The sequence below is a fragment of the Varroa destructor genome, unplaced genomic scaffold (genome assembly GCF_002443255.2).
Source record: "Varroa destructor unplaced genomic scaffold, Vdes_3.0 BEIS01000005.1, whole genome shotgun sequence".
Lineage (NCBI taxonomy): Eukaryota > Metazoa > Arthropoda > Arachnida > Mesostigmata > Varroidae > Varroa > Varroa destructor.
In genome coordinates this window covers 13,976,930-14,003,558 of record NW_019211458.1, presented here as the reverse complement: position 1 = coordinate 14,003,558, position 26,629 = coordinate 13,976,930, and the positions used below count along the sequence as shown (strand labels likewise).

The 26,629-nt window shown below is 39.3% G+C and overlaps 1 protein-coding gene and 1 long non-coding RNA gene across 6 annotated transcripts in view; one reads left to right on the top strand and one right to left on the bottom strand.

Annotated features, from left to right (window-relative positions):
• Positions 1-26,629, top strand: part of Ncc69 (sodium chloride cotransporter 69) — a 91,506-nt gene that overhangs the window by 21,547 nt on the left and 43,330 nt on the right. The window contains exon 1 of one of the 3 annotated variants that reach the window (XM_022807048.2): positions 12,722-12,863. The exons of 1 other annotated variant lie outside the window; for it this stretch is intronic. Coding sequence is in view for 1 of the 2 variants with exons in the window: in XM_022807046.2 (XP_022662781.1) it covers positions 15,942-16,060 (119 nt within the window). In the remaining variant the exon portion in view is untranslated. Of the gene's footprint in view, positions 1-12,721; positions 12,864-15,355; positions 16,061-26,629 lie in introns of those variants that run through there. One more of the 3 variants, XM_022807046.2, reaches the window with a different exon arrangement.
• On the bottom strand, positions 6,708-21,633 carry LOC147755314 (uncharacterized). Of its 3 annotated transcripts, none has more exons than XR_015329235.1 (5): positions 21,398-21,633; positions 14,220-14,448; positions 13,350-13,771; positions 12,037-12,906; positions 6,708-7,492 (listed from the first exon to the last, which is right to left on the bottom strand). It is a non-coding gene; the product is annotated as an uncharacterized LOC147755314 (long non-coding RNA). The 3 variants fall into 3 exon arrangements; XR_015329236.1 differs by lacking the exon at positions 21,398-21,633 and adding an exon at positions 14,759-15,244; XR_015329237.1 differs by lacking the exon at positions 13,350-13,771 and having other exon boundaries at positions 21,398-21,631.

The following is a 26,629-nucleotide window of genomic DNA, read 5'->3' as shown; positions in this document are numbered from 1 at the left end:
TAGGATGATTACCTAAAACCCAACATAATGTCGAAATACTTTATATACTGAATATATTATTATCCAAAAAAAGAAAGGTCATTGATAATACTGATGGATACTATTGAAAATAAAAGAAGTAAGCTTATTAGAACTTCGAAAAGTTAGAGTTCACTTTGTTACATATCATACTACATATATATATATATATATATATATATATATGAAAACCATCAAACGTTTTTATCGGGAATAAATAGAATATATAATGTACTCATACAAAAAGTTGGTCGCTCTCGTCGGCGATGTTTAACAACCTAGAGTAAATTACGACATTGCAATGCAATAATAATCTGTGATAATCGTCTCGTTACCCCGACACATTAGAAGCATCCCGTTCGATATACAGATCCTATTGAAGAATCTTCAAAAATCTTCTTGCGCTTGCCTAGCGTGCCATGGCCAAAGACTTGGATACCATCGTTGGCCTCTTCGGGTAAGCTTTCCAGCACGATTTCTCTACGCAAACTCTAGGTTGCGTTCTTAGCAGTCATCGTTTTCACCGTTCGACGCTTACCATTTATGAAACATTATGGCAGCATCCACATTACAGCTGGTGATGGGTCGCCGAAGACTTCAACAGCGCTAAGATAAACATAACGATCGACGAAATGATCCGAGTTGGACACCATTTCTCGCTAGGTAATTTTAACAGTTTGTTCTCGTGAACCATCAAGATGCGCATATTACCCTGATAAACGATCTTGGGAAGCCATATTGTTATCAAAAAGCGCGTTCAAAACGTCTGTGAGGAAGGCTGATGCTGGAACGTTAGGAGCAACATGAGGTGTGCGTTTTCGTAAAAGGTCTCTGATCGCCCCAGGGAAGTAGCTTTCTATTCCTTGAAATCTCAGTCGTTGACCGGTACTTTGATAGCTTTAGAGCTATTCTGCGTCAGTTCATGAAGTTCCTTTTGAATCTGAATGGTAGCCGACATCGAAATTCCGCCTTTGTATTCGGACTTATTCATACGCATACTGCTGTTGCAATTTTTTGTTTACAAAGACAACGGGACAATGGAGCCTTTTCGTAAAAGCCACGAGTAAGGAGATTCGTTAAACGGGTTTTCTATTCTGTTTATTTTAGCAGTTCTACTTAATTTTGTTGTCATGTAAATAATTTCTCGGAATTACCTCGTTTTCGGTGTAACACCAAGGACTTGCCCCGACTAGGAGTCCAAGCGGAATGGGCTTATCTGAAGTTTTCCAATAAAGCTATAGTAAAAGCGTCGTGAAAAACAATTGGCCATAGACGAAATTATTCATTGAAAGATTGATGCACATCGCTAGCAGATCAAACGCGCATCCGAATCGGGTACAACAGGGCATTTGGAGCCATGGATAAAGTTTCCAGTTGCGAACGAAGCCGAGATAAGATTTACTAGCTTGTTTCAATACAATGTACGTGTCCAGGACGTGGCAGACGTGTGTACTCACTTAGCTGGTCACATTTATTTAAGTTATCTAAACGTGTATCGTAAGTGGAACTGTGTACTTAAACTAGCAGTCAGTTAATGATAGATTAAAAGAATGAGCACAAATTTCTTTTTCCATAATTTTTGTAAGATCTGTCTACAACATGAGTTCAGCTTCAAAATGCTGTTCTATGCAAAACGTTAGCGATTTTTTAGAAATTAAAAAAAAAATTTAAACTGGAAGTTACTAAGCAGAGTTAATCACTGTTACGGCTTCTTTAAGCGGTTGTAATAATTGTTAAAGCATGTCTCGTTGAATGTAAGTTACGTTAATTTTCTGAGGCCTGCACTGTAGTACACCGACTAGCACACTTTGTCTGTCCGTTTCTAAGTTAACTTTACTAATAAATTTATCTAAATATATTTTGTATCCTATTCCAAATTTCAAAATCTGGAGGGAAGGCCGTGGTCAGAGTGTTCCCTTAGCTTTTTTGTACGACCGTGCTTATATTTAAATGTGATTTGTAGGCTTTTACCAGGTAGTGCCCAAAAACCAAGTTTGCAAACCTAAACAGGCTTTTCACGTAATGCTTAGCAGAGAAAAGATCATAAAACAACCAGTTTGCCAAAGAAGCCCCGTAAGCTCAACTTTCTGGTTCACAGTCAAGATAAAATAGCACTATTTGTCTGTGACTGTCGACAACGCCTCGGCTATAACAGTGACTTAGTTTAAGTGAAAACAATCAAGACAATCCAAATTAATTTTTTTGATTGTCATGTATGGTAATTTACCATTTGCCAATGCTTTCAAATACGGATCCCAGTGCTGATTTTAGTCGTAACCCAGCCCGTCTGTAATTCAGGCCCTGGATCGAACTGACCTAAGTTTTATTCATCAAAACCTAAACAAAGCACTAATAATAAAGAAAACTGCTAAGGATGATCCCGTTGTCGACACACGATACCATATGTAAGTCAAACTAAAATAATAATGAAGTATTCTAGTTTCAGTTTCAGAAAAAAACTGGACACTTAATCATGACCGATGAAAACTTGAGGATTTGAAAAGAATAACGGAATGGTGTGTTTAATAAATGTGTAGAATATATTTCGGGGTTCAGTCTCTCTTCAACACCAGAGATTTCAGTTGATTTCCTTCTGGAGGGGGGGGGGGGGAGGAAGAACAGGCATCCACCTGTCCTAAATTTTTGAGAGAAAAAAAAGGTCGAATGTTACAGGCTCTATTCAGAAAATGTTATCATATATATATAGATTTTTTATATAAAGCGTTTTGACACTGTCAGGAAACTTGCTACTAATATTTTTTAATTTCAGAAATTAAATGTACCTTTTAACAAACGTGCATTGTCCTAAACAAATGTGTACAATATTTAACGATTCTGAACTTGCTGATCGTTGTCCTTTTTTAGGGTATATAGGTGATACTACAATTAGTTTAGGACATTAATAAATCATGTCATGATTTTCATTGAGAGACTCGCGAGAAATACTCGCATCGTGCAACTAGTTGTTACTGAAAGAGCATACGCATCTATATAGCATATTTTTTCCGGTAATTTTCTTTTGAGATTTTTTGAAGAAAGATTATGAGCTCATTTACGAGGTACCTAATTAAGCCCGTCCTTGTAGGAGTAAATTTTGAATTGTTCTATAGAACTATTTCCGTTACATAAAATAGGGCCAATCGAAGCTGAGATGTAACTTACACCTGCATAATGGCAAATTTTATTTCTTCATAACCAAAAATGTAAAAAACGCAAGCTACAAAATAATCTCGAGGTGAGCCCTTTGATTCTTATCAGATGAAAACTTTCGTTCAAGTTCGAAGGGTAACCCCTGATACGACGGTTTTATTCCAACCAGAATGATAAATAGGGTTTAAAAATATATGTGAAACAGTTTCAAATCATTGATATAATTTAAAAATCAAATTACAGACACGTTTCGTATGCAAGGAGCTGCGATATCCCAATAGACATTTTCTTTAACTGTTTCTGGCCTAGTTTTATATTATGGTTATTATATTGGGTTACCAAAAAGATATCGGCCGTTTCAAAGCGAATCTGAGGTAAATATTCTTTATATTTTAAAATAATTCAGCAAACGAAATAGGCGCCGTTTTGATCGATGGTATTTTGCTATTTGTTTTGATGACGGCATCATCCTATCACTGTGGAACTTTTGCGGTTCCTGCTGGAGAAATTGTCACAAATAATTCTTGCATCTCCCCGTTAAAACTAAATTAGCACCATTAAGAGAGTCCTTGGGAGACGGAACCAGATGATAGCCCGAGGAGCAATATTGTAAACGCATTAAAGATTCCCATCCAAGTTCTCCTATTTTTTTCTGGATACCTAAGGATCTTTGCGGTCTGGCATTGTCACCATATAAAACAACGCCTTTTCCGTTCACTTGTTCCGGTCGGTTTTTTAAGGGCTTGTTGTAATCTTGTTTCTTGTTGACAGCAGAAATTCGAATTATGAGGCGGCAGCAACCCATAATGCACCATTCCTTTTCCAGCCTTACAAACATCTGGCCCTACCCATCTTGACACCATTTTGGGTTTTGCCACAGGTTGTGAAGCATTTTTTACAATCTCTTTATTATTCCCATATCATTGTCGCACATGATCATCACCCGTGATCAATCGATATCGAAAAGACTCGGATTTCATTGGATTTTTGTAGAATTGCGCAGATACATGTACGGTAGATTAAATTATTATACGATAATATATGTGACACGTAAACTTCAAAACTTCTCTTTGTAACCATCGTTTTTTGAATGGTTCAAAACTATTTGACAATGCATATGTGATTCCTCAGCGATAAGTTGTGCGTCAGTACCGCTCAGCTTTTTTCAATAATTTCATCTACTTTTTTTCATAACTGGTTGACCACTACAAGGAGGACCTTTCACACCGAATCTTTTAGAACGAAAGCAATAGAACTGTCTTTGAGCCGTCTCTTTCAATAACGGATCCTAATTATTTAACGCAGTGCACACTTTTTTTTTTTACAGAACTGGACACCTTTTTCTCAATGAAATTGTAAAACAGTGCGAGCTTCTGTAGAAACTCCACCTATTTTCAAGGAGCCCTATTTTAACTGTATAAGTTAAAACATAGCCTACCCGCAGTAGTTGAGTGCATAACGTACTTGCCTGCTAATATCTTAGGGACACGTTGTGATCTGGGCTTGGACACAGACTTCGTTTCGTGCTGGGAATTAGCTGTTTGATGGTATCGCCTGTTGCTTTTACGTCGAGACATAGAGATTCTCGGTACATAATGAAGTGTGTCTATGCTCGGATTCGAACCTAAACCACAACGTATCCCTAACACTGGCAGACATATACGTTATGCACGAAGCTGTCACGAGTGCCTTATGGCTACCCTAAATGAAACCATCCCAATCATTTGGCACATCTCCTATCATATGTCCAAATCTCACTATTTAGATGAGACCAACGCCGACCCGATGCGATCCATATTACCTGAGATTTACGACTTTAGCACCATCTAAATGGAAAAATATTCAGTACTTTTTCTGAAAGTAGTTGCACACGCTTAAAGATGTATAAGTGGGTTACGGGTTATAGCATGTTAAACGTGTAGCTTACGACAAAGACGAGATATATGATTAGCAAAAGCAATCTCTGTCTCGTTCTCTTTTGGTAAAACAAAAGTAAGAACTGTGCGATCGGTTACAGTCTATCATATGCACTAGCGCTTATATGTCTGTGCCTGTTTTTTAAATGTGCGTTATATACGGTATCTAATTTATCAACGGTGGGCGTTGCTACGAAACAAGTGTTGTTTATGAAGCAGTTACGTCATTTCGAAGGCACGCTAAGAGTTGCGGTATCTAAAACGTTTGTTTAGAGCATACGTTCGCTACGGCGCAAATGTAACGGTGCTTTCGTAAACGCATGCCCTTTGAAATAGTTTTCCGCGGTAAGGCGGTACCCTATGACGTCTGGGTTGATGAAGATTGATTCATAGCTTTGGCTCTTACACTTGTTGGTTACCTAGTGGAAGGACAATCCTATTATTCAAAATTTGATCTTGTTATAGGCATATTGTGTACAATTGGGAACTGTACTCTTAATAATAAGCGAAACATCACAAAATTCTGCTCTGCAATATATATACTTACCCGAAAATACGTCTTTTGTATAAACACAAATGCCACTTAAATAGAAGCGATGCTTTGTGGATTTGCAATCTAATCTAAGCTTTTACCCCCCCCCCCCCCAAAAAGTAAAATTCTACTAAATATCGTCAGCTTGCAGTGATATACATATACGTTTCGCTGACAAATCTCTGACTGTTGACAAAAATAAAAAATGGGTTAATTAATAGCGATTCTAGCACATATCAGATATTGAGATTCCTCCATTATCTCTGCTTTTTTATCCGTTGTAATTTAAACGGATGTTGCTGCTATGGTGCCTCTTATTCAATTCCTCCCTCAGATGTTTATTGGTAGTACAGTTACTGTGTTCACTGCTGTTTCGTTTTCTATTCTTATATCTGCGACGGATAAAAATTATATATCAGATTCAAAACATATGCCTCTTTGTTGATGGAACTAGCAGCCGATTGGAGGGTACCTAAAAGGTGCACGTATGTAGTTTATTACATTATAATAATAATAATAAGATATGGTTGGCAAATATGAACGTGACGAACGCATCGACCTCAGAGGCCTAGTCGGGCCAAAAGGTTAGGCTTATCCTCTAAATGATTGCAAGAAGCAAGCTTCTAAATGTATTTGTATGAATCAAGCGAGAAAACGTTACAGGAAATTAATTGAGGTTATATATTGCCTTCGAAGGTATTTTTTATGTGTTCCAACTTGACAAACTTCAACACAAAGGGATTGTCACGTACAAATCACTCTATAAGTAACAAGCTGTAAAAAAGCTACTCCAACAAACTGTAAAAAGGCTCTTGTTCATAAGTATAACGAATGTCATTTGGATGACGTTCGGTTTGAAAACTGTCCAGCATGCAGGCCTTAGAATCGATTAATTTAGCATAATACCGAAATGAGGCGTCTACCTGTCTGTGTCAAATCGTTTTCGTAGAGTGGTCGCCCTGAGGCGATCTTTTCGTAGCGGTAGAACTTTATTTTCGGGTGGCCTAGTTATGAGATTGATCCGGTCCCTATATACCTGTTCCAGGGGCAAGTACCTAAACTTAATCAACTAACACAAAACACACCCGTGCTGAAACAGATAATCCCGTATTTATTCTAAACATCTGCAATGAAACATACGAAAATAAAAGCGAGAACACCATTAAAGTCTGCGCAGTCTAAACTGCTAAATATTAATCGTTATGTGTCGATAAAATTGACAGTGTTAGTGGTCGGACAAGTCCAAAGACGAAGCGAAAACCTGTATTTAAGTTAAAATATTGTACAATTTATTAAGTTTTACCCATTCAAATAACTCCTGGCATATACGCAAGCTCGCATTATGCTGAGTGTATAATATCAACGGCTGAAATTGTGACTCAACAGCAAAATTGACGCGGCGGGAAATTGGCGGGCCCGAAACTCTACGCTCAGGCTATCTTACGCTGGAAGTTAATAGATCTTGCTCCAGTTTAATGGGTAGAGTCTTCTAATGTTTATATAATTCTTCAACATTCATTATATGACTGTCGCATTACCGTTTAAAGTTTACCCTCCCCTACCACCCTTGGCGTGCGATTTCGCTATTTAGCGGTGCAGTCTCCTTGGAACTGATTTCAGTACCTGCCGAGCCAATCTCAACACGTACGCAAATGTTGAATTATAAAAATCCCGAACTAGAAGAAAATTAATTTCGCATTTTCGCTTTTAATTTCCAATTGCAGTTTAAATTTGCCCTGATCTTCTTTCCTGGCAAAGAAACATTGCGTGACAGATGCCGCACTGTATCGCCGTAGACTTTTATGAATGTTGGAAGTTTTTACATCTGTTATATTCATCGCTCCTAAGAAGTGTCCTTGCAAATTCGCTGATGAATCTGAATAATAAAACAAAATAGATGATTTTTGTTAGAAGCGTGCACGGAAGACGCAGCATTGATCTACAAAACAGTACGACGTTGTTTACGTTTATAGCTAGAACAATGGCTTCCAAGTGTTTATTGCTTCGACAGCTAACGTTGCCAGATCGGCAGCATTACGTGCGATTACACAGAACAAAACGGTACAGTTGAAAATCCCCTATTTAGATTTACTGAAAGATTTTTATCCAGTCCCGTAACACGTAAATCGATAATAACGCATCCATTTCAAATACGCCACCGAATAATACTAACTGAATGTTTCCAACTGAACTAGTGAATGGTGGATGAAAAAAGCACAAACAGAAACGTAAATTCTAAGACATTAAGTAGATCACTGATGTTTTTTGAGGGACATAGTAATCGTTCAGGGCGTTACTGAGGTGATGTGGCGACTAAATATGCTGACAGTCATGGCGACCCAGTCTGGCGTGCGTCCATTAGTTACGTTCCCGCCGTCTTTGCAGGCTAAGAAATGGCGTCGTCAAGAAGCTGTATTAATATTGCGGTCCTTAATGTCAACACGAAGCAAGATGATAACGATGTCTGATGTTGTTCCATGATATAACAGTACTTCCTTTATTCAAGTTATTTTTCTCGTCTAAAGAGATAGTCTACGTCGCTTCAAATTAATAGTAGATTAACAATAGCAAACGTTTTACATTAAATTCTATTTTAATATTACAACAGTTAGCCTTTCAATATACTGACTGAGCTTTTCTATTTAAACCAGCTCCAGCTGTTCAAGCTGATGTTTTAGGATCCCCTTATGCTAATTAGGTCTGACAAATAATCTTGTCGGGAAACATATAGTGGGGTAATTTTGAAATAGGATAGAGCTGACTTTTGTCTAGCCTCGATAATATGCGAGGTGGGTCTCCAACGTGTAGGAATAAAAGTGACAAGCTTTCAATAGGCATCTCTATCGCTCCACTCTAGAACGGGCGAACCGTGGACTTGGTTCGAACTTCTACCACTGATGGTCGAAGTTGCTTTTTCAAAAGTTATCATAGTCAAGTGGGGTGATGATGCATAAATAGACCCATTATAACACTTCATACTTAAAAACAATAATTCAATAAGGTTTATGGTATTATCAGGACGAAACGATTTATTCCAAATTACTACGACCGTCTTCGGTCTGCCCAATATAAACGATGGTTTTGTTTGTGCAGAATAGCCCACACTGCGGTGGCGTTTGCTTGCTTTAATTGCAAAAATGCAGCCGTGTAGTTTTTAAGCGATGGAGATATTATCATAGGTTTTATTGTTACGCGCCAACACAAATAAGACGATGTCGTCCTGAATCATAATTAAACGCCCATGTTAATTATCGGCCCACCCTGACCCGTAAGCGCTTGCATGTTATATATAATACCGCTGTTCGATCGTGCAACTTTTTCATTGTATTTAATACGTGCTATTTTACAAAAGGCTTCGGTAATTCTGATTTGCAAACAATAAATATACGATGGTGAAAAAGGCTGCTGTAATGAACACATAATCTACATGATCGCTCCTTATTTTACTAAACAAATCCTTTTTCCTTCTAAAAACCACATCAACAAGATAATCCCTACATCTCGCAAGACCTATACTACAAAAAAGCTATTAATCCTTTTCTCAGGCGTCATCTGAAGAAATGGACAAGTCACACACCGATGAAATGCTGTTTCAGCTCGTATTAGATTAAGGATATTACCTCATCTACTGGGCGAATCTGGTGGCAGTAAGCAAATGGAGATGACAACGATATTTCAATGACACCGACTAGAACGCATAGGTGTCCACCTTCTCCAGAGTTGACAATGCCTGAGATTTTCTTGTCAACACCAGGCCACATCTACAACGGCACTGACCATCATCCAGACTCGGTGGTACGACGTGGTTGGAGTACTCCTTGCGACTCAATAAATTACACCGTACAGGCGTTCCAGCAGACTATCGCGCTTTGATGAATGAACCTTAGGAGTGTTAAACTAAAAACATTGCTGAGTGGTGACACGTGCCACTGTATGTCTCGGTTGCGTTAATACAGAAATAACAAGCCATTAAATAATATCATTATTTAAGTGACATAACTTGTATGTCGTATAGACAACAGCACGAAAAAAGCATGAGGTTAAACGCTGCCACTGGCAAAGTTAAAAAAAACCTGTGACAAAGCATTATCTTTCCCAGGACTTTTTTTACATAGGCCAAATGTGTCAAATGAACCACTTTTTGAACAATTTAGCAAACGATCAAAACGCCATCAGGAAGCAAACTAACAGTTAGCAAAGGGAAATTCCCTGAAATTTTATCCAGAGCGCTTTCATCTTATGTTAAACGTGCACAGGAATGACATAACCGTCACCCCATTAGGTAGGAAATTTCGTAACGTAATAGGAAATCGTGATAGAATAAGATCTTTGTCGTAGACATTACTGATACTAATTATTTTGATCTACCCCTGAGTCATATATGTATCCAAAATAAATTTATAAACATTTTTATTTAGGACCTTTAACTAAGTGATATTCTTCTATGTGTTCTGAAGCCGTGTGTATGACATTGCGGAAATTTTAATATCAGCTGATTATGGGAACTTGCAATAATGTTGATGTAGTAACGATTAATTGGATTGTGTATAGACATTTTATAATCATACGATACATTAATTGATTACGATCGATATTTAAACAGATAGACCGACAGGAATTGATTTGCTGTGTAGGTAGCTATATTCTTTTCCAAAAGTAAGTTCAAGTTATTTTATGTTTTCATGATACACCTGATTAGTTAATTACATCCCTTATGTAGCTATTAGCTATGCCTAATCGGTGTCCCAAATTCATCAAGCTCTCTCGTTAACGTTTCTGTCTGATTTCATCGCATCAGACCTGTCAGTCATTGAAGGTGTTAGATAAGCGCTCCGTAGCCGCCCTTTGGCTGCCTCTCATTGAACGAATCAACAATCTCTATCTGAATGAGCTATCGGTTACGTAATCACATATACCACAGAAATACCCGTGCAGCTTAGTTCTTATCAAATACAGGCCGCGTTAACGTCCTGAATTCGGAACTGCCTACTATATTTTGGCGCACCTACATTAATCAAGCCCGCAAAATCCTTGCCACGAAACAGCTACTCAGTGAGCCCTATGCCCACAGCATCTAAATTAAAAATATTTCGAATTAGCGTCGGGCACCGCCCTCAGCCACTCTGTTATGGGACTGACTTTTAGCACGAAACAAAATGTGCCTACACACGGATTCGATCCTCCATCACAACGTATTAACATCTACATGTTAGCTACTAAGCTATCACGTGGACTGGCTTTCCCAGCAACATCTAGCTAGTCCATCGTTGGCTCCTGTTGCAACATTCAGTTATGTGTGTATCTATACATAAGAGTAGGGATAGTGAGAAGATGACGGTGCCCGCGTTCCCAGTCGCAGCCAGCCACCGTGGGACGCCTGCGTAGATCGCGACCTCCATTGTCCTTATCGGCCTGACACGAGCAACGGTAACTATTTCAGTACATAACTGACGACCGCTGCTAGTGTGCCTACTAGCAACGGACTAGTCGCCTGAACGCAATGTGTTCTAGTCCATTTCATCAACTCGACTCCCCTCCACCCTAATGCTGTAGTGGTTGTAGTAGTGATGTTGTTGTTGGTGAGTCTTCCCTCTCCCAAAGGCTGCTCAGGCTTCCCTCTCCACCCGCTCTCCTCTTCCGTCAGGGTGACAGAACAGAACGAGAATCGTTGCGTGCCAAGGCGCCTGTCGCACTGCCGGACCGACATCGCACCGCGCTATGACCAGCCACAGTGTGTACAGATAGTAGACACAGGCCCATCGAGCGCCCAACAAGAGCACTAGGCACTAAGCGAGTGAAAGCAAAAACGGCGGGCTCGCCACCATCCGTCCAGAAGAGAGAGACACTCAGAAACACATTGAGCTATCTACATGGTCCAACGAGACGGTGAAAGAAAGGGTGTTCGCCACATTCCCCTCCAGTTCGTTCGTTCCGGCTGTCTATCATCCGATTCTATCTCAGCCTATCGTACCTGGTTGCCGTTGTCTCTTCCCTCTTGCGCCTTGAATCATCCCGTCTTAAAGTGTCGATAATCCAAAAGCAGGAGTTCATTCGATTCTGTGGTAGAGTTGGTGATCACAACGGTAGATGCCACTGCTGATTGTGTGATCGTGGATTCCGAGCGGAGCTTCTGGCCGCTAGCGAACACGAAGGGTGGCCAAGGAAGTCGTGCCTAACATTAACGCTTTTTTCTGTATACCATATAATGGTATAGAGTGTTGTTTAACGAAACACCGAAACGAACCAGTCGACACTAAGCGATGACAAGAGGAGTGACTCCTATATATATATAGGAAGATGGCCTGATAGAAGGACCCTGGTTTGATGACGAAACGCCAGAAGACGACGAGAAATAGAAGTTCGATCTGTTTTGTTGAAAAAGAGAAAAAGAAAAAGTTGAAAGAAACATAAATAACTTACTTCCTGTCTTTAGTTGACACTTAAGGTTCTACAGATGTTGTCATCGATAGCTGGGAAAGGCTGCGAGCAGTGAGAGAGCCGTTGTTCAAATGTCACAGGACTAGGACACGAGGTAGATGTATCACCCAGCAGACAACGAGAAACACCAGTCGCCATAGCGTATTTTCTGTGAATATTATAGAAACGTTACAATCAAGTGAGTGAACGTTCCAGTTTGCTATCGTCGTTCCTACAGCTTCGCCATGCTGTTCTGACTACATCCAGACGAAGTTTGACCGCAGATTAATAGCTAATAATAGTGACCTTTGCGAGTTGCGTGTGTGTGTGAATGTGGACCTGTGTACAACATCCCTGTGCATGGACACACGAAGATGACAGTCGTATTATTCGAATCATTCACAGATTCGTTGTTTGTTGGCCATCGGTCGGCTTGTGACGGAAAATAGATGTAAAGTAGCTGCTACAACTATAAGGACGCATGTTAATTGTCCACCTACTTTCTTCGTTGTTACCCTATTTTAGCCTTTCACAGTTGAAAACGTAGCCAACGATACGGACTGTGCTGTGTATCAACTTGAATTGTCGTCATTTCTATCGATACTCGTTTTATCTTAACTTCACAATAGGTGTCTTTACCTGATTCTCGAAAATCGACTGTAATAGTCTCAGCTGAACGAGGAGACTGGCGAACTTTGCTACGTTTTTTAGACCTGAAAGGGCAAGACAGGTAGGAGCGGATGGTGACAGCGACACTCGGTGTGCCTCAGACAGGGCTCTCGGTACTGGCCGCACATTCAACATTTAAGCCACGCCATCCACCTTCTCCAGTAAGTTCTTTTTAAAACTTACCAACAAAAAATACCCAAATCCCTGAAGAACAAGTGAGTGGTGAAAACGTTAACTGAATATTTACTACTTCTCATTTGAATCAATATTAGCTGGTTAGATAAAAAGTCATTTGAGTTTTCGTTTCTGAATTGAGACTATTCATATTGATATTTTTGTTCAGGCACTCCGTTCTGCCTTTTGATTTTGATTGAATGTGATCCGTAGGAAAACACAACTTGCACTCAGATTTAGTGCTAAAATTGTCATAATAAAATTAGTTTATTACGATTCTACTTTGGTAGGCGTGATAGCCTAGTGGGTAACGTGTTTGCCTGCTAATCTTAAGGACGCACGTTGCGGTCCAGCTTCGAACATGGGCATAGGCAGACTTCGTTTCGTGCTGCGAGCTAGCTGCCTGATGGAATGCCTAACGGCGATATCGAACGTAATACTCGAAACGTAGAGTGTTTGTAGTTAGAGCATACCTTATAAGGGGGCGGTCCGACGTTATGTAGATAGCACTGGTGTATAGATCATGGCCTGTTATCGTCCTGCTCAGTGGCTGTCTAGTAGGGGGTCGTGATTGGGAATACACGAAGTAAAAAAGCCCCTGTGGACGTAGGTTAGCTGTACGATGAAAATTTTATGGGTTCGTATTGCGAACTATAGCCTCATAATGCTGGTCTGCGAGCTGCTGGGTTTACCATAATTTTGGATCTCAGCTGCAGGGTGCAAGAGCATCAATGCCGAAAGGTATACACTATAGGGAAGTCGCATTATAACCATCTAAATTTTGTTTTCTATTGCTTTGCTAATACGCTTTGCCGGTGAGCTCCTTCGTTCTCCACTCATGATAATGTACCCGCTTTATTTTTAGGGACCTATCGGTCTTCAACTTCATTCAAATCTAAAAAGACAAAACAATAGCATGATGAAATATGTAGTATACAAAATTTCATAATTGTAGTATTTGCAAGATGTTGGACAATATTTGATAGAATGGTTTTTGGAATTGATGCTGAAAATCTACTGCAATAGCTTCTCAGTAGGAGGGCTACGGCTCGCCTTGTTTTTAATCGACGACGATATATAAAATGATAACAAAAATCGTTCAAATATTAGAACTGCCTCATTTTCGATAGAACATAAGTGACCTTCGAGTAAACTGGCGTGTGATCCCGCAAAAAATAAACAAAGCCCAAACCACCGAAGCCAGGTATATGTAAGAAAATGTCGATTAGAACTTAACACTGATCGTGGCGAAATTCAAAGTTATTCAGACTGATTTTACAAATAATTTTTCTAATACATTTTTTTTTCGGTGCTGTTGAAAACGGCCAATCTATTTTACTTACGTTGTTCGGTTCTGCCGGCTAACTCTCGTTTCTAGGCAACGCAACGCAACGCTTGAAAAGCTGAGAAGAGAGTTCATTAGGTCGTACGTAGTTAGCTGTGCTTTTCTATCTTCTTGCGTGTCCTTTTTCGACTACGTTTTAAAGGCGTAAGTATGAATGACGCCTCCGGCCTTACGCAGTTGAATCGTTGATGCCTGCGCTTAGTGCGCAGCCGTATATTCGAAGTAAGCTGCAAACGTTGTCATGGAAACGGCGCACGCGGCAAATGGACAAATAATCAATCTAAACCTTTTGAACATGTTCGGCGATGACAAAAACGAACACCACGATTTAGTATTTACTCAACACGTTTTGACCTTCCGTTTGTTTTGAGTTATGGTACGCTATATTATGCGGCCTTCTCGGAATCCTGAGAACGGTTACTGCTTCCTGAGCTGTTGCATACAAATCTGATAATGTGTGCCCGATCTAAGATGGCTGCCATTATGGATTTTGCAGTTGTTATTATTTTCCATTCTCACAAACTGTGCAGTACCTACCCGCCATTGGCTGGACTTGGAGGAATGGCGAACTCTGAGTCTTTTAAATATCTGTATCGCTATCATATGAATGTACTAACAACTCTTCAGAAGATACCGTTTGACCAGCCAATGTATTCAAGGAAGAGACGGTAAATTCTAGGTTGATTTAGACGACTGTGTCGACGCCAAGGCTGTTAGCAAAACATTTTCTTTGCTTAAAAAGCAGAAACGTTGACTTATGAGAATACGCTTATTCAGGTCGACGATCCAGATCTTAATGAAACGGTACAATAGAGGCTTTTGATGAGTATTAATAATATTTTTATTTGCCATTTCACGTTACTAATGTTGTTTCGGTGTGATAGGAGCGTACTTTTTTGCAGCTTTATATAATTAGATTGTCAAAGTTAGGTAGCTTAGCCGTTCACTGTAACTCTGCGTTCACTTGGCACACGACATACTTCGATGTGCATTTTTTATTGGGCCTGGTTGTTGCATGTTGCAACGGACTCGCTCTTCCTTCCTGACTGAGACAGTCTGACAAGTGGATCATGGCGCAAGCACATTGCTGCTAATGGCTTCCCTCATTTACGAGGACAGGTCGAATTTCGGTCGTTATCAGGTGAGGATGCCATGCGTCACGCAACGCAGTGCCCTGTAGACGTGCTATACCGACGAACATGGCCACCTATTCTATTGGCTCTGGGTTCGACTTCAAGCAATGTTGACGATATCAAATGTAAACTCCTTCCAATCCTGGTTTTACCGAAAGTGTCAAATTAGCGGCGACAGATTCCAGTCAACGTCCATGCGTTCAGTGACCCGTGCAGCTGCACTGCCATCACTTAGCGGAATTAGAGTAAACAACATTACGTGCTCTAAAGGTTTGCAAAGCCAAGCGTCAAAAAGAGCCTTTGACCTCATCCCACTGAAAAAAACGCTAAATCAATATGTCGAAAACTCTGTTTACGATGCTCTCCGTAAATAGTAGGTGGCTGTCACTGCTTAATGTAAAAAGTGTGTCTTTGTGAGTGGTAATAAATCGAGAGCTGCCAGCATCTACTCGAAGCCGGGGTCGTTTGTCTAGTTTGGTATTTTTTTGACGGCCGTTTGGCTAACGGAATTGCGAATTTGGATTTATTGTGACATTATTTTCGTGACGTAATAGTTGACTTCTGGCAACTGTGGCAAGTAAAACAATATGAATGGCATTTTAAAAATCCTTGACCTTGGTGAAGGCATCGCCGTAGAAAGCCTTCGAGTATGGACAAGAGGATTTTTCGCCGAGACCACGAGGACATTTACCTCCGTAATCGCAAGGTATGCCATGGCATGTGACGCATGCTTTACACAGAACTGCCTTGCTATGATGTACGCATCTTGTGTACGTGATGTTGAGTACGCATCTTCTTTGTGGTGAAGTATAAAGTTGTACAAGGAACCGTGTGCAACTGACTATTCTAAACGGCGACTTGTTAATAGGTAATGTCCAATCCGACATCCTCATACTCGCATTACATACATCTTTACGTCTGGATTGTTTGGAGAATCCAATGTGGCTTAAGAACACTAGATTATCTGAGACATAATATTTTAATTGTGATTTTTTCGTACAACTCAACGTCAATCATACAATTGTAACGGCACTGCCTTTCCAGTATCATATGGTATTAACCCTAAACAATCAAGTCTGATACGACCGAGATATTTTAATGCGGAGAAATCGTATGAAGTTATTATGCTGAAATACTTATATGTAACAGATGCTTAAGGGGGTTGCGAAGTAAACATTATTTACAAGATTACATTTGTTAACTCAAGTAATGATTGCCAAGGTGATATAGATTTCCCTTCAGATATGGATGTTTAAGTGATGGGCCTATGTCGTAGAAGCAACTCCAACTCAATAATGCTGATTAAATATATCAGGCTGCTACAAGTGAATCCGATGGACTCCGAAATTGAATAGCTTTTGAACTAGTTGGGCTAGAATGATGACTTTTTAATCTGTGTTAGGGGGTTCCCACATGTAATTTTTCTTTGTATGATTTTTAGATAGAAATCGATGCTGGGATGTGCCTGCCCACTGGTTACCCTTTTTGGGGCATGGAAAATTCAGTGGCAATACGGAGTTAGATCCGGAAAATGAGCAGACTAAGACCAATCTTGGATATTTATTTGCTCAACCTAGGAAGCAACTGAGGCATTTGGCGATGAGGCCTGGCGCTGTCATCGGGTGAAGAGACTGCGTGCTTTCGGTCGTCGTGGCAATGATCCATGTATCTTCTGAGGAACTTGAAATAGCGGCATTGATTGCTCCATTTTTGGTGATTATATCATCATGGTGAAAGCTACGTCATCACCTTACGCCCAAACCTACTCGACATTGCCACCGAAGACGGTTTAATGCTAGGGCGCCGCCATTCTCTTGCCTAGTGTCTCTCCAGCTGGCCATAAAGATTAAACCATGCTTGGTCTGTGCAACTGTGGGCTCCAAGCGGGCTTTTTTTGCCAATTAAGATTCTATAAATCGTGCAACTTTCATGCAAATACTCTTTTTTTTACTTGTTTATATACTGACTTTCTGCTTCTTTAGTGTTTGGGTTATAAATGTGTAGCATGTTACTTGCAAAATGTCTACTTTGGCCGACAGAGCTCTTAGACCCGAAATTCTGCTTTCATGAAAAGCTTCGTCGATCGCGGCAAAGCATTTCGTACCTCGAGTCTCGACATTCAATCATGACCTCGCTGGTCTTTAGCATTCCGGTCTCCGTTATTAAAGCATCAGGCCTCCTTACCTAATGTCTTCACAAACCTTCAATGAATTCCCGCAGCGCTGTGGCTTTTGATGGACCAAAAACTCGACCACTGAGTGTTGAGAGTTCATTTTTTATGACTTATCGGAAGTCGATCGGAAGTTTCTAGAGGACTAGAGTATATATTAGCCATATGTTGTCTCCTAGCGGCATGTTTTTACTTTACTAACATCCGAATCAACGATAATCATGGCTCTTACTATATAGGGATACATTTTCAGTATGCGTCTCAAGCAAGATATCATAGCAAATCACAAATGATCAGATTCAACGGAAACATCATTTTCGAAATGCCCTGTACAATTAAACAAAATTAGCTTTGTTTGCTTACCATTTTAGTGTTTTAGGCAGACAAATTGTTTATCCAGCCTAGGTGGCTTACTTTTTCAAAGCAAAATAGCATTAGGAGCTACCAGTAATATGAGGCAGTTTTTACCTACATGGGATGTTTATGTAAATGCTATTATCTACTTTCAGAGTATCCCAAACGTTGCACATGTTTGTGTTTGAAATATGTGCTTTCCGAATTTTGTTATAATGGGAAAAGTATTTGCGTTTTTTTAGCTTAGCATAGCTAAACGAAGTGCGTCTGATGCGGTAACTTTGTTGTTTTTTTCGGAAATGTTGACATGATTCGAGAGATCGAATAGGCAGTAAGAGGTGTTGTGGTACAAGATATCGGCATTATGCTCGATAATTACTAGTGGAGAACGTATGTTGCAAACATCAAGTATACAAACGCAACGGATATCCACAAAGCTAATAACTTTCGCAGTAAATCACCATTTTCCGCCTATCTGCCATTACCGTCAGTTAGCTCGAACAGACGTTGATCGTAATGATCCTCTGCCAGAGGGGGTTAAATGACCATTCTTGTACGTACGAAAATCTAGACGAAATTGTATATCAGTGAAAAAACATATGTTTAGGAGGGTTGTAGTTACGTATCCACCTTTTATCATATGTATACGTATGTATATATTATCCAGCGTCTAACTGGTAGTATACGCCGTTGCGCAAGCTTTAGTCACAGCGATCTGGATATGTTCGGAAAATATGGTACTTACAGAACACATTTACTCTGTTTTGGATCGATTAATTATTATGTCCCATACGTTAATTAACTTGTCGGAAACCTAGTGCTAAAAGGTATTTAGTTCGTGATATGACCCTTTTAGGGGATTTTTATAGTGCCCTTTAATTTATGCATTCGATAATATTGTCACGACTATAATTTAGTTTTAGTTTATCAGCTTTAATCGTTTAATAGCTTCTTCTTGCTTACTTGTCTCATCTTCTACATATTTTTTATTTATCCCATCCTTGCAAATGAAGACGATCCGTTTCTGCTATTTTCCTTCGATATTTTTGCTATACGCTTCCATATAACCTTCAAGATGGACTCATGGAGCTCTCTTGCTCACTTATGTACGTCAACCAATCTTCACCTCAATGCTGGGTTCAATGGCTAAAAGTAGGAACATTCAGTAGCAAAAAATATGGCATAAAATGGTGTTTAGACTGGTCGCCGTTGACACTTCTGTTGGGTGTCGCTAGTACTGCTGATTACACCGACGTTAGAGGCGAAAACTGAAAACAAAGTCATCGAAAGTCGTCGAAGATTACGGACGCCACTATTGAGAACAGATGGCTGACGCAGTTGCTGCGACGGCTCTGCTATGGTGACGACGTTTTGCTGCTTACAGCGATGGAAGCCATCTTGAGTAACTGGCGACCGACGACTTCTGGCAGCGGACCTTTGCTCTACCCATTTTGTCACGGACATATTGACGATGCAGCTGGATTTCATGGTCCATCCTATCTTTGTCTCGACAAACTTCATGTAGGCACTCGCGCACGTACAACGCTGAGTACCAATAATGAAACAGGACACTTAGTCTAATTGAACGCTCATACCAATATATAGTATTCTGTAGGTGAATGGTTGTAGGATGAGTGTAAATTTAGAGATGTAGACGATTTTTCGAAAAGAAAGTTAAACAACTGGTGTGGTTGACTAGATTCTTTGACACATTTAGAAAAAAAAAATGGCTATATTCTATTCTTGCAGAAATGAAATTCATGCCTCAGAGCTGTTACTTGTATGGGACTGAAAAAACACGTGACTTGTAGATTTCGCAGAGATCAGGATGTCGGATGTTTAAAAATTGACTTCACAAGATGCGTGTTAAAAGCGGCAACTAACATTGTGATCGATGTGTTGACACTTAACGTTAATTAAGTCCCTGATTAATTAAATAACAACTTTGCAACTATAAAATCTTTGAGGATGGAGCACTCGTATTTAAATAAAAGCATTAGTTCATAAAGGCTCGAAAGATGCCAAGAAACTTTTCCATTGAGTAGCTTACACTGAGTGAGTTAGAAAAACTTTTATAGGGAGGATTTTCAAGTTTTAACATATGTTACAAGACGATTACGGTGAGGTAATAATGCGCACCACAACGTCCCTTTATGGCGAAAAGGGTGAGCGTGCCACATACGACACTAATAAGACAAATCCTCACAACACTGACCTCAGATAAGCGAGCAGACCATTATGTTCATCCTAATCGTTAAAGCTGTTCAAAGCAGAGATGGCAAACACATAACGCTTTTATTTTTAATTTATAATTTTATAATTTATATTGTGTTGCGGAAACCTAATTTTACGCATCGGGACCCTTTCCATTTAAAAGTAACCAGCCCAAGACATCTATTTTTCTTGCCCTGACAAAATTGACTAGAGATGTACAGCGTACGTACATGAAATAAAAACGAGAAAAAAATAGGCAGAAATTGTGCAGCAGAAAAGTCTAATCTACTAGTATAATGTTTAATGTTTTTGATATTTCCAATACTTACTTCATATTTGTGTTTGTCATATATATATATATATATATAGATTAAATCGCTTATTTTGTTTCACGTACTGCTAACTCTGAGTTACGTGTACAGCTCGTAGATCCGTACAGAGGGCATCCAGATCGCTCTACAACACGTGTAGCCTTTGATCTCGAGTAATCAGCAAACAGGCTAAAAAAAGCTGATGCAGCATAAGTGTGTATGTCTTAATTGTCAGTTCAACTGCTAGAAACAACTAGCAGCGTCAAGATGCGTCTTGTATGTTACCTTTATCTGATTTTTGTAATTACTGAACTTTCGATCTACCGCATCTTCTGATAAGACATTCACCTTATGATTTTTTTCAGGAAAATATATTGTTTTTGACACATTAAAATAAAACTGTAATTTTTAATATGGAGTAGAAAAAAAGTAAAGACCTACTTGACGCTTTATTTGAACGCAATTACGCACGTAACAACGCACTCTTATGCTTAATAGGATCGAACTAAGTGCGGTTTTGAACAGAGTCGCAACAAAAGTATATATATGTATATATATCACTATAGAGAGGCCCACAACCATTGCACAGCTTGAAAATAGTTTTGGGTTAGTAGAACAGCCATTCGGTCAGAATATTTTCTTATATATGTCTAAAATGTTACTTGGGGACCTCTACTATGGATACGTTGCACAGTTGGGTCCGCCTTTTATTACAATCATTTATGCGTTTCCTGCTACTTTATCAGACGTGCATAAATGAAGACCCCTCAACTATCCCAGAGACCTGTTTCAAACTGTAAAGACTTACGTAGAAAAGATTGCAATTCAAAATACGGCCGGCTATAGCGAGAGACATGTGTTTTACGTACTGACCAATATGTGAAAGCCACGCATAACAAATACATTAGGTTGTAGTTATCACTTCTAGAGTAATCAATCGCGTTTATTTTTGCAGTGTTGTAAGCATATTACTGGTGCCAATTGGACAACTTACCCTATTTGATTCACATGTAGCATTGACAGTATCACAGTCGAGGCCTGTCGTATAACCTTAGGTTAGGGAACGTCGATGCCTACTGCGACAGTGTAAACACTATCCACTACCACTACTAAATCGAATAATCGCATATACAAAACCTCCGCATTACAAACGCTAGCGTCTTTCCTGCGAGACACAATATGTCTCTGCGAGATAAACAGGCACGACGGGGGGCAGACATCTTCCGCCAAACACACCGACCGAATGAGAAAAGTACGCCTGTATTTCACGAATTAGATACAATTAATATCTGTATACATGACTAATACCGCGAGAATATGAAAAGCTTCAAATGATCAGTGAACGGGGCCATGTTGTAGTAATAGCCATGATACATTTAGCCCTAACGGACGTGGAGGTTGTCGAAAAACAGCTTAAAAAATTTACCTGTACTGTTAGAGTTGAGTCGCTTGTAAAAGCTATACGAGCGTTTGTATCGTTCCATTGTATGCGGTGAGCATCTAGTAAACATTAGCTAATCGATTTTTTACATACACTAGTATACAAACGAGTCAAAACAGATAATAAGGGACCAGTAATTACATTGCGTAAAATCGCAAAAAATGAATCAACAAGCTTCAGCTGATTAATAAATTGTGTTTACCTTTAGAAAATTATTTCCTGTGGAATTCCCCATACACAGAAAAATAGAACTGAATGGAGAAAGGTCGTTCTTCTTCATAGTCGGAAATAAGATGAATCTTTATGTCGAAATCGTTTAGTTATTGATAAATACATAAGATTCGTGCATAATCTTCTGTGTACCGGTTTGGCTCTTTGTTTGAATTCAGTGATATCGTAAGTAGGGAAGAGCAGTCTGCTTAGTAAAAGAAAGTGAAGTTGCGACAATAGTGAATATTTCCTATGTGTAATTATAACATGATCTTTTTGTTTGTCAAGTGACAGAAGCGATTCGCGAGGTTGTTGCTCTTTATGCAAAGTCTATATAATAGAGACCTAAATCTGTCGTTCCCTGATGATTTAATGCTTCGTTACCACACTGACTGCTATCGCAGGGAGGCGTGAAGTATTACTAAAAGAAAGTTTTCATCAAGATTGAATTGAAAAATCATTGTGGGATGCATTAATTATTTTATTAATTTACATAGACCCACGGAACGCGATGTTGTTGGCCTATGGTGCGGCTTAGACCTGGAAATAATTCAATTTAGGATGTGTGGCATAGTAGTGGAATAGATAAAAGTTTAAATGACCTAATAAACTAAGTTATAAGCCAATTGCCGGTAAAGTTAAAAAAGTAAAAAGTTGTGACTCCCGATGAATGACGCAATCGAATAAACTCGAAAGTAACCATGTTTCACCCGCGACAGTATCACTCGCTTTGAGATAAGTCTGATGTTCCTTAAGTCGCCCAGGTTTCTGTGACAAATAGCTATTTAAAAAAAGTTAGAAAAAATATAGTTATCATGACCAACCCCAAATAAAAAGTCAAAACGCTGCCACAACTTCACTGTACTGACGTGTGCGTTCGAAATATCAACATAGCTAAATATTTTCAACGTTGAATAACTACTTCTTTGTTTATTATTTTTAAAAGATAGCAAAAAAAGTTAATCTTTAATTCGATCGCTATGTATCGATTAGGTAATGATTTAATGACAAAAGCATCTCGTCCAAATTAGCAACGGAACCTGAGTGTTCGATGTAAGTACTAAGATTGACATCGTTTTGCGCTGAGTGAAAGATGCATTGTATATATAGTCTTCAGATTTCAGACGAGTAATTACCTAGATGTTATAATTATAACATCATGAAAACCTTACATCTTGTGGCTATACAAAAACCAACTAGAATTCCCTCTTGATAGGAATAACAATAGTTACTATTATTATTGTTATTATTATGCGAAACAAACCATGTATACACCTTGTTTCCAGCTCAAATACAGAATATGCCTCTCACTAAACTGGGTTCAATCACACTTTGTTAGCCCGAATTGATTCGTATGCAATGGGCGACCCACCCTGATTGAGACTGTTTCATTGTTTCGAAAATGGTGAGATTTGGCCTGTCTGTGGCACGATAATTTATTTTCATTACTTTCGTTGTTGTCGTCGTTTCGTCTGCTGCTAGCGCCGATGCCTAGATAACGCAATTTTCGTTCTCCTTATACTATCGTCGACCAAGATGCTGACGGCGACGACAAAGGCTTCTGTCGGGTGGCAGGACGTGGTAAGCAGGCCGTCGACGCCGATGCTACTACAGCCGAGACCGGCACACAGCGCCTGCAACATACTACCAAACGTGGTTGAGACAGACGAAAAACGTATCACTAACGAGGTCAACGATTTGATACGAAAACGATAAATATTAGACGTGCGAATATCGCCTGCGCCCAACGAAACAGGCAAATACACTGACAACGAACAGAACAGGTTCAATTCTTTTTCTGCCACCACCGATTCGGCTTTCGCATCGCTGCTACTGATGCTTGTGCTTGCTATTAGCGCAGATACGCCTGTCAGAGTCGTAGTAGAAAATTTTTCTAAGTTATGCCGGTCATCGTTTCTACCAGGAGGCCGTGACCCATCCACCGAGACGACTAAGAACGACCATAGATGTCGTTGTTGTCGACGACAATTTTTTCTTTAAATAATCTTCGCCCTTTCTCATGTACGAATAGAAGTTTCCACGATTTCCAACGCGGTAAACGAAGTCTGAATTTTGGTATCGCTCGGATAATGTATGTAACTCTATTACGTTCAACTGTCGGAACGACTAGTACTTCACAAATAGTCTTCCCATAGAAAAGTACAATATTTCGCTCACTTTCCTTTTCAGGTCCACTTCAGCTCCATCTTGTATGTACAGATATGTAACTAGCCCATCATAAGTTGCTATACTATGCATGCGTCAAAGACATGCGATGAACTAAATGTCTATCGTAACCATTATACATTAAGCATTGTTGATATTCATTTGTTCTCCTAATCTAGCGCATCCACATTATCCTCTGATCTACAGTGATGTTATTGTCTTTCCTGTAAATACTTTAATCTGTACTATAGCTATTCTGAGCTTAAAATTTTTGTCAACATGACCAGACCCAGCAGGCAGCGATTGTTGGAACTGCGCATTAAGTGGCTTGCTTTTTTATTTGGGGCTGTTTGTCCACGCAGTTGCAGGCAAATGGCATTTCATGTCAGTTGCTTTAAGCATGCCCACGCTTACTGTTAGAACATCTGTGAGGTCAGATTTATTAAAGCGGAACACGTAAAGTCGACGTGAAGCTTCCATAAAGGAGCACTTTGTTGTTTAGAAACCGCAGTGTGATTTGAAGCAGGGCAGACGTCGCGTTTTATTGATAATATTTTTATTTGGCTACAAAGTGACGCGAGTGTGAGCTGCGACAATGAATGTTGTTTCTTGTAAAATAATTGCCGAGTTAAAATTCATCTGTATTACATTGCTGCTGCCATAGGTCGCTGTAGGTTTCGTCGATGAGTATCACTTAACAACAATAGAAATTTTCTGCTTCAAAGCAGTTGACTAAGTGATACATCTTTGAAATGCTCGCAGATGTAATGTAATTTCATCGTTGACCCTTTAGCAGGATGCCATTGTCAATTGACAAGATGCCTTGTTTTCAAAATACCGACAAACTCTATGAAGCTATATACGAATAGTATTTTTCGCGTGTTACATGTCATTTAGAGTGGCTAGTCAGTCTACATGTGGTTAGAGAGTAGTAGCCTGTGGATACTTGGGCCCTTCCTTTACCTTCACGATATTCGAGCTAGCTCAACATGTAACTTTTTGGCCACACTTTATTCAGTAAAAGGTTTTCGTTCAAGTCCTGCTTTATTACCGACGGAGGTCATGAGCGGAAGTAACTCCTCATACGGGGTGCTTCTTAAGGCAACGACAAAAAATTGTTTACACTTTTGAAGGTGTTTGCTCTTTCAAAAATGTTTATTTTCTAGTTTAAGTTATAGCGAGAGCATAACAGACGCGTTACTATTTTTCGGGACCTTTCACACTGCTTATGGTGAATTAGGTTATTTCATCTATTATTTTAGCCAGTGCCCGAATTGTTATGAGTTCTCTAAGATAACGATACACAGCATTATCTTGACAAATTGCCTGACGAGTTCCTACTTGGTTTGTGTATCGATTAAGCTGTACGTAGTACGAAAGGGCATCTGGCCGTCTGCAGGTACCTCCCTGCAACAACCCAGCTAATGATACGGCATTCTGTTACTAAAGACGACCATTTAAATTAAATTTAAAAAAAAACATTTAAATATACCATTGAAATAATCTATTCCTAAGGACTGGGTTAAGGATTAGGCTAATCTACAGTGGTCTTAAGGAACGAATTTGTGTAAACGAGCAATTGTGTGTTCGCAAGAGTACAAGCCATACAGAAGCTTTTAACATATCATTCCGTATTATATCGTAGTATTATGTGTACCGAAACTATAAACAAATGACTGACGAAATGGATTAACGTCGAGGTTGGCACTTAAATCGTTTTTTTCTTTAACTGTAATAATAATAATAATAGTTATTATTATAAACCACATTTTTTTAAATTTATTGTACAATACTTTATTTTCATTGCCCCCTATTTTGCCTCTCATTTCAATGGTTTCAGTATATCATATTATTAGAGGACAAGCGTAAATATGCTAAATCCATAACGTTAAACACAAACAAATATACCTATTCTAAATCATTGACATACACATACTTATATCAGCATTTCATATATTGATCAAATACGAGACAATAATCGTCTGACATCATCGTAATCCTTTTGCGTCAACCGGATCTGAATCGATCAGAAAAATCAACAGCAGCTCAGCTTCGTAATTCGAACTCAATAAAAAGCTGACTCTATGTTGACCCTAGAAAATAGAATAGAGAGAACATTGATTACAGCATTCAAGTACACACAAAAAATATGTACGCCTCAGTTTCTGGAAGACCTTGCACGCATAAAAAACCCGTGCATTGTCAGAGTTCAGTATTATTGGGTAAAGAGTGTCAACGTATTTTCGGTTATGTTGAAGTATTTTTCATGCTATCTTGTGGAACATGAACGACTTATTGCAAATATTACAATGCAATGGACATTACCAAAATCCCATTACTCACCGGAATCAATTACCTTAAAAAGCTCCGCTTATGTAGCATTCTATAAACGCTATTGACAAAAAATGT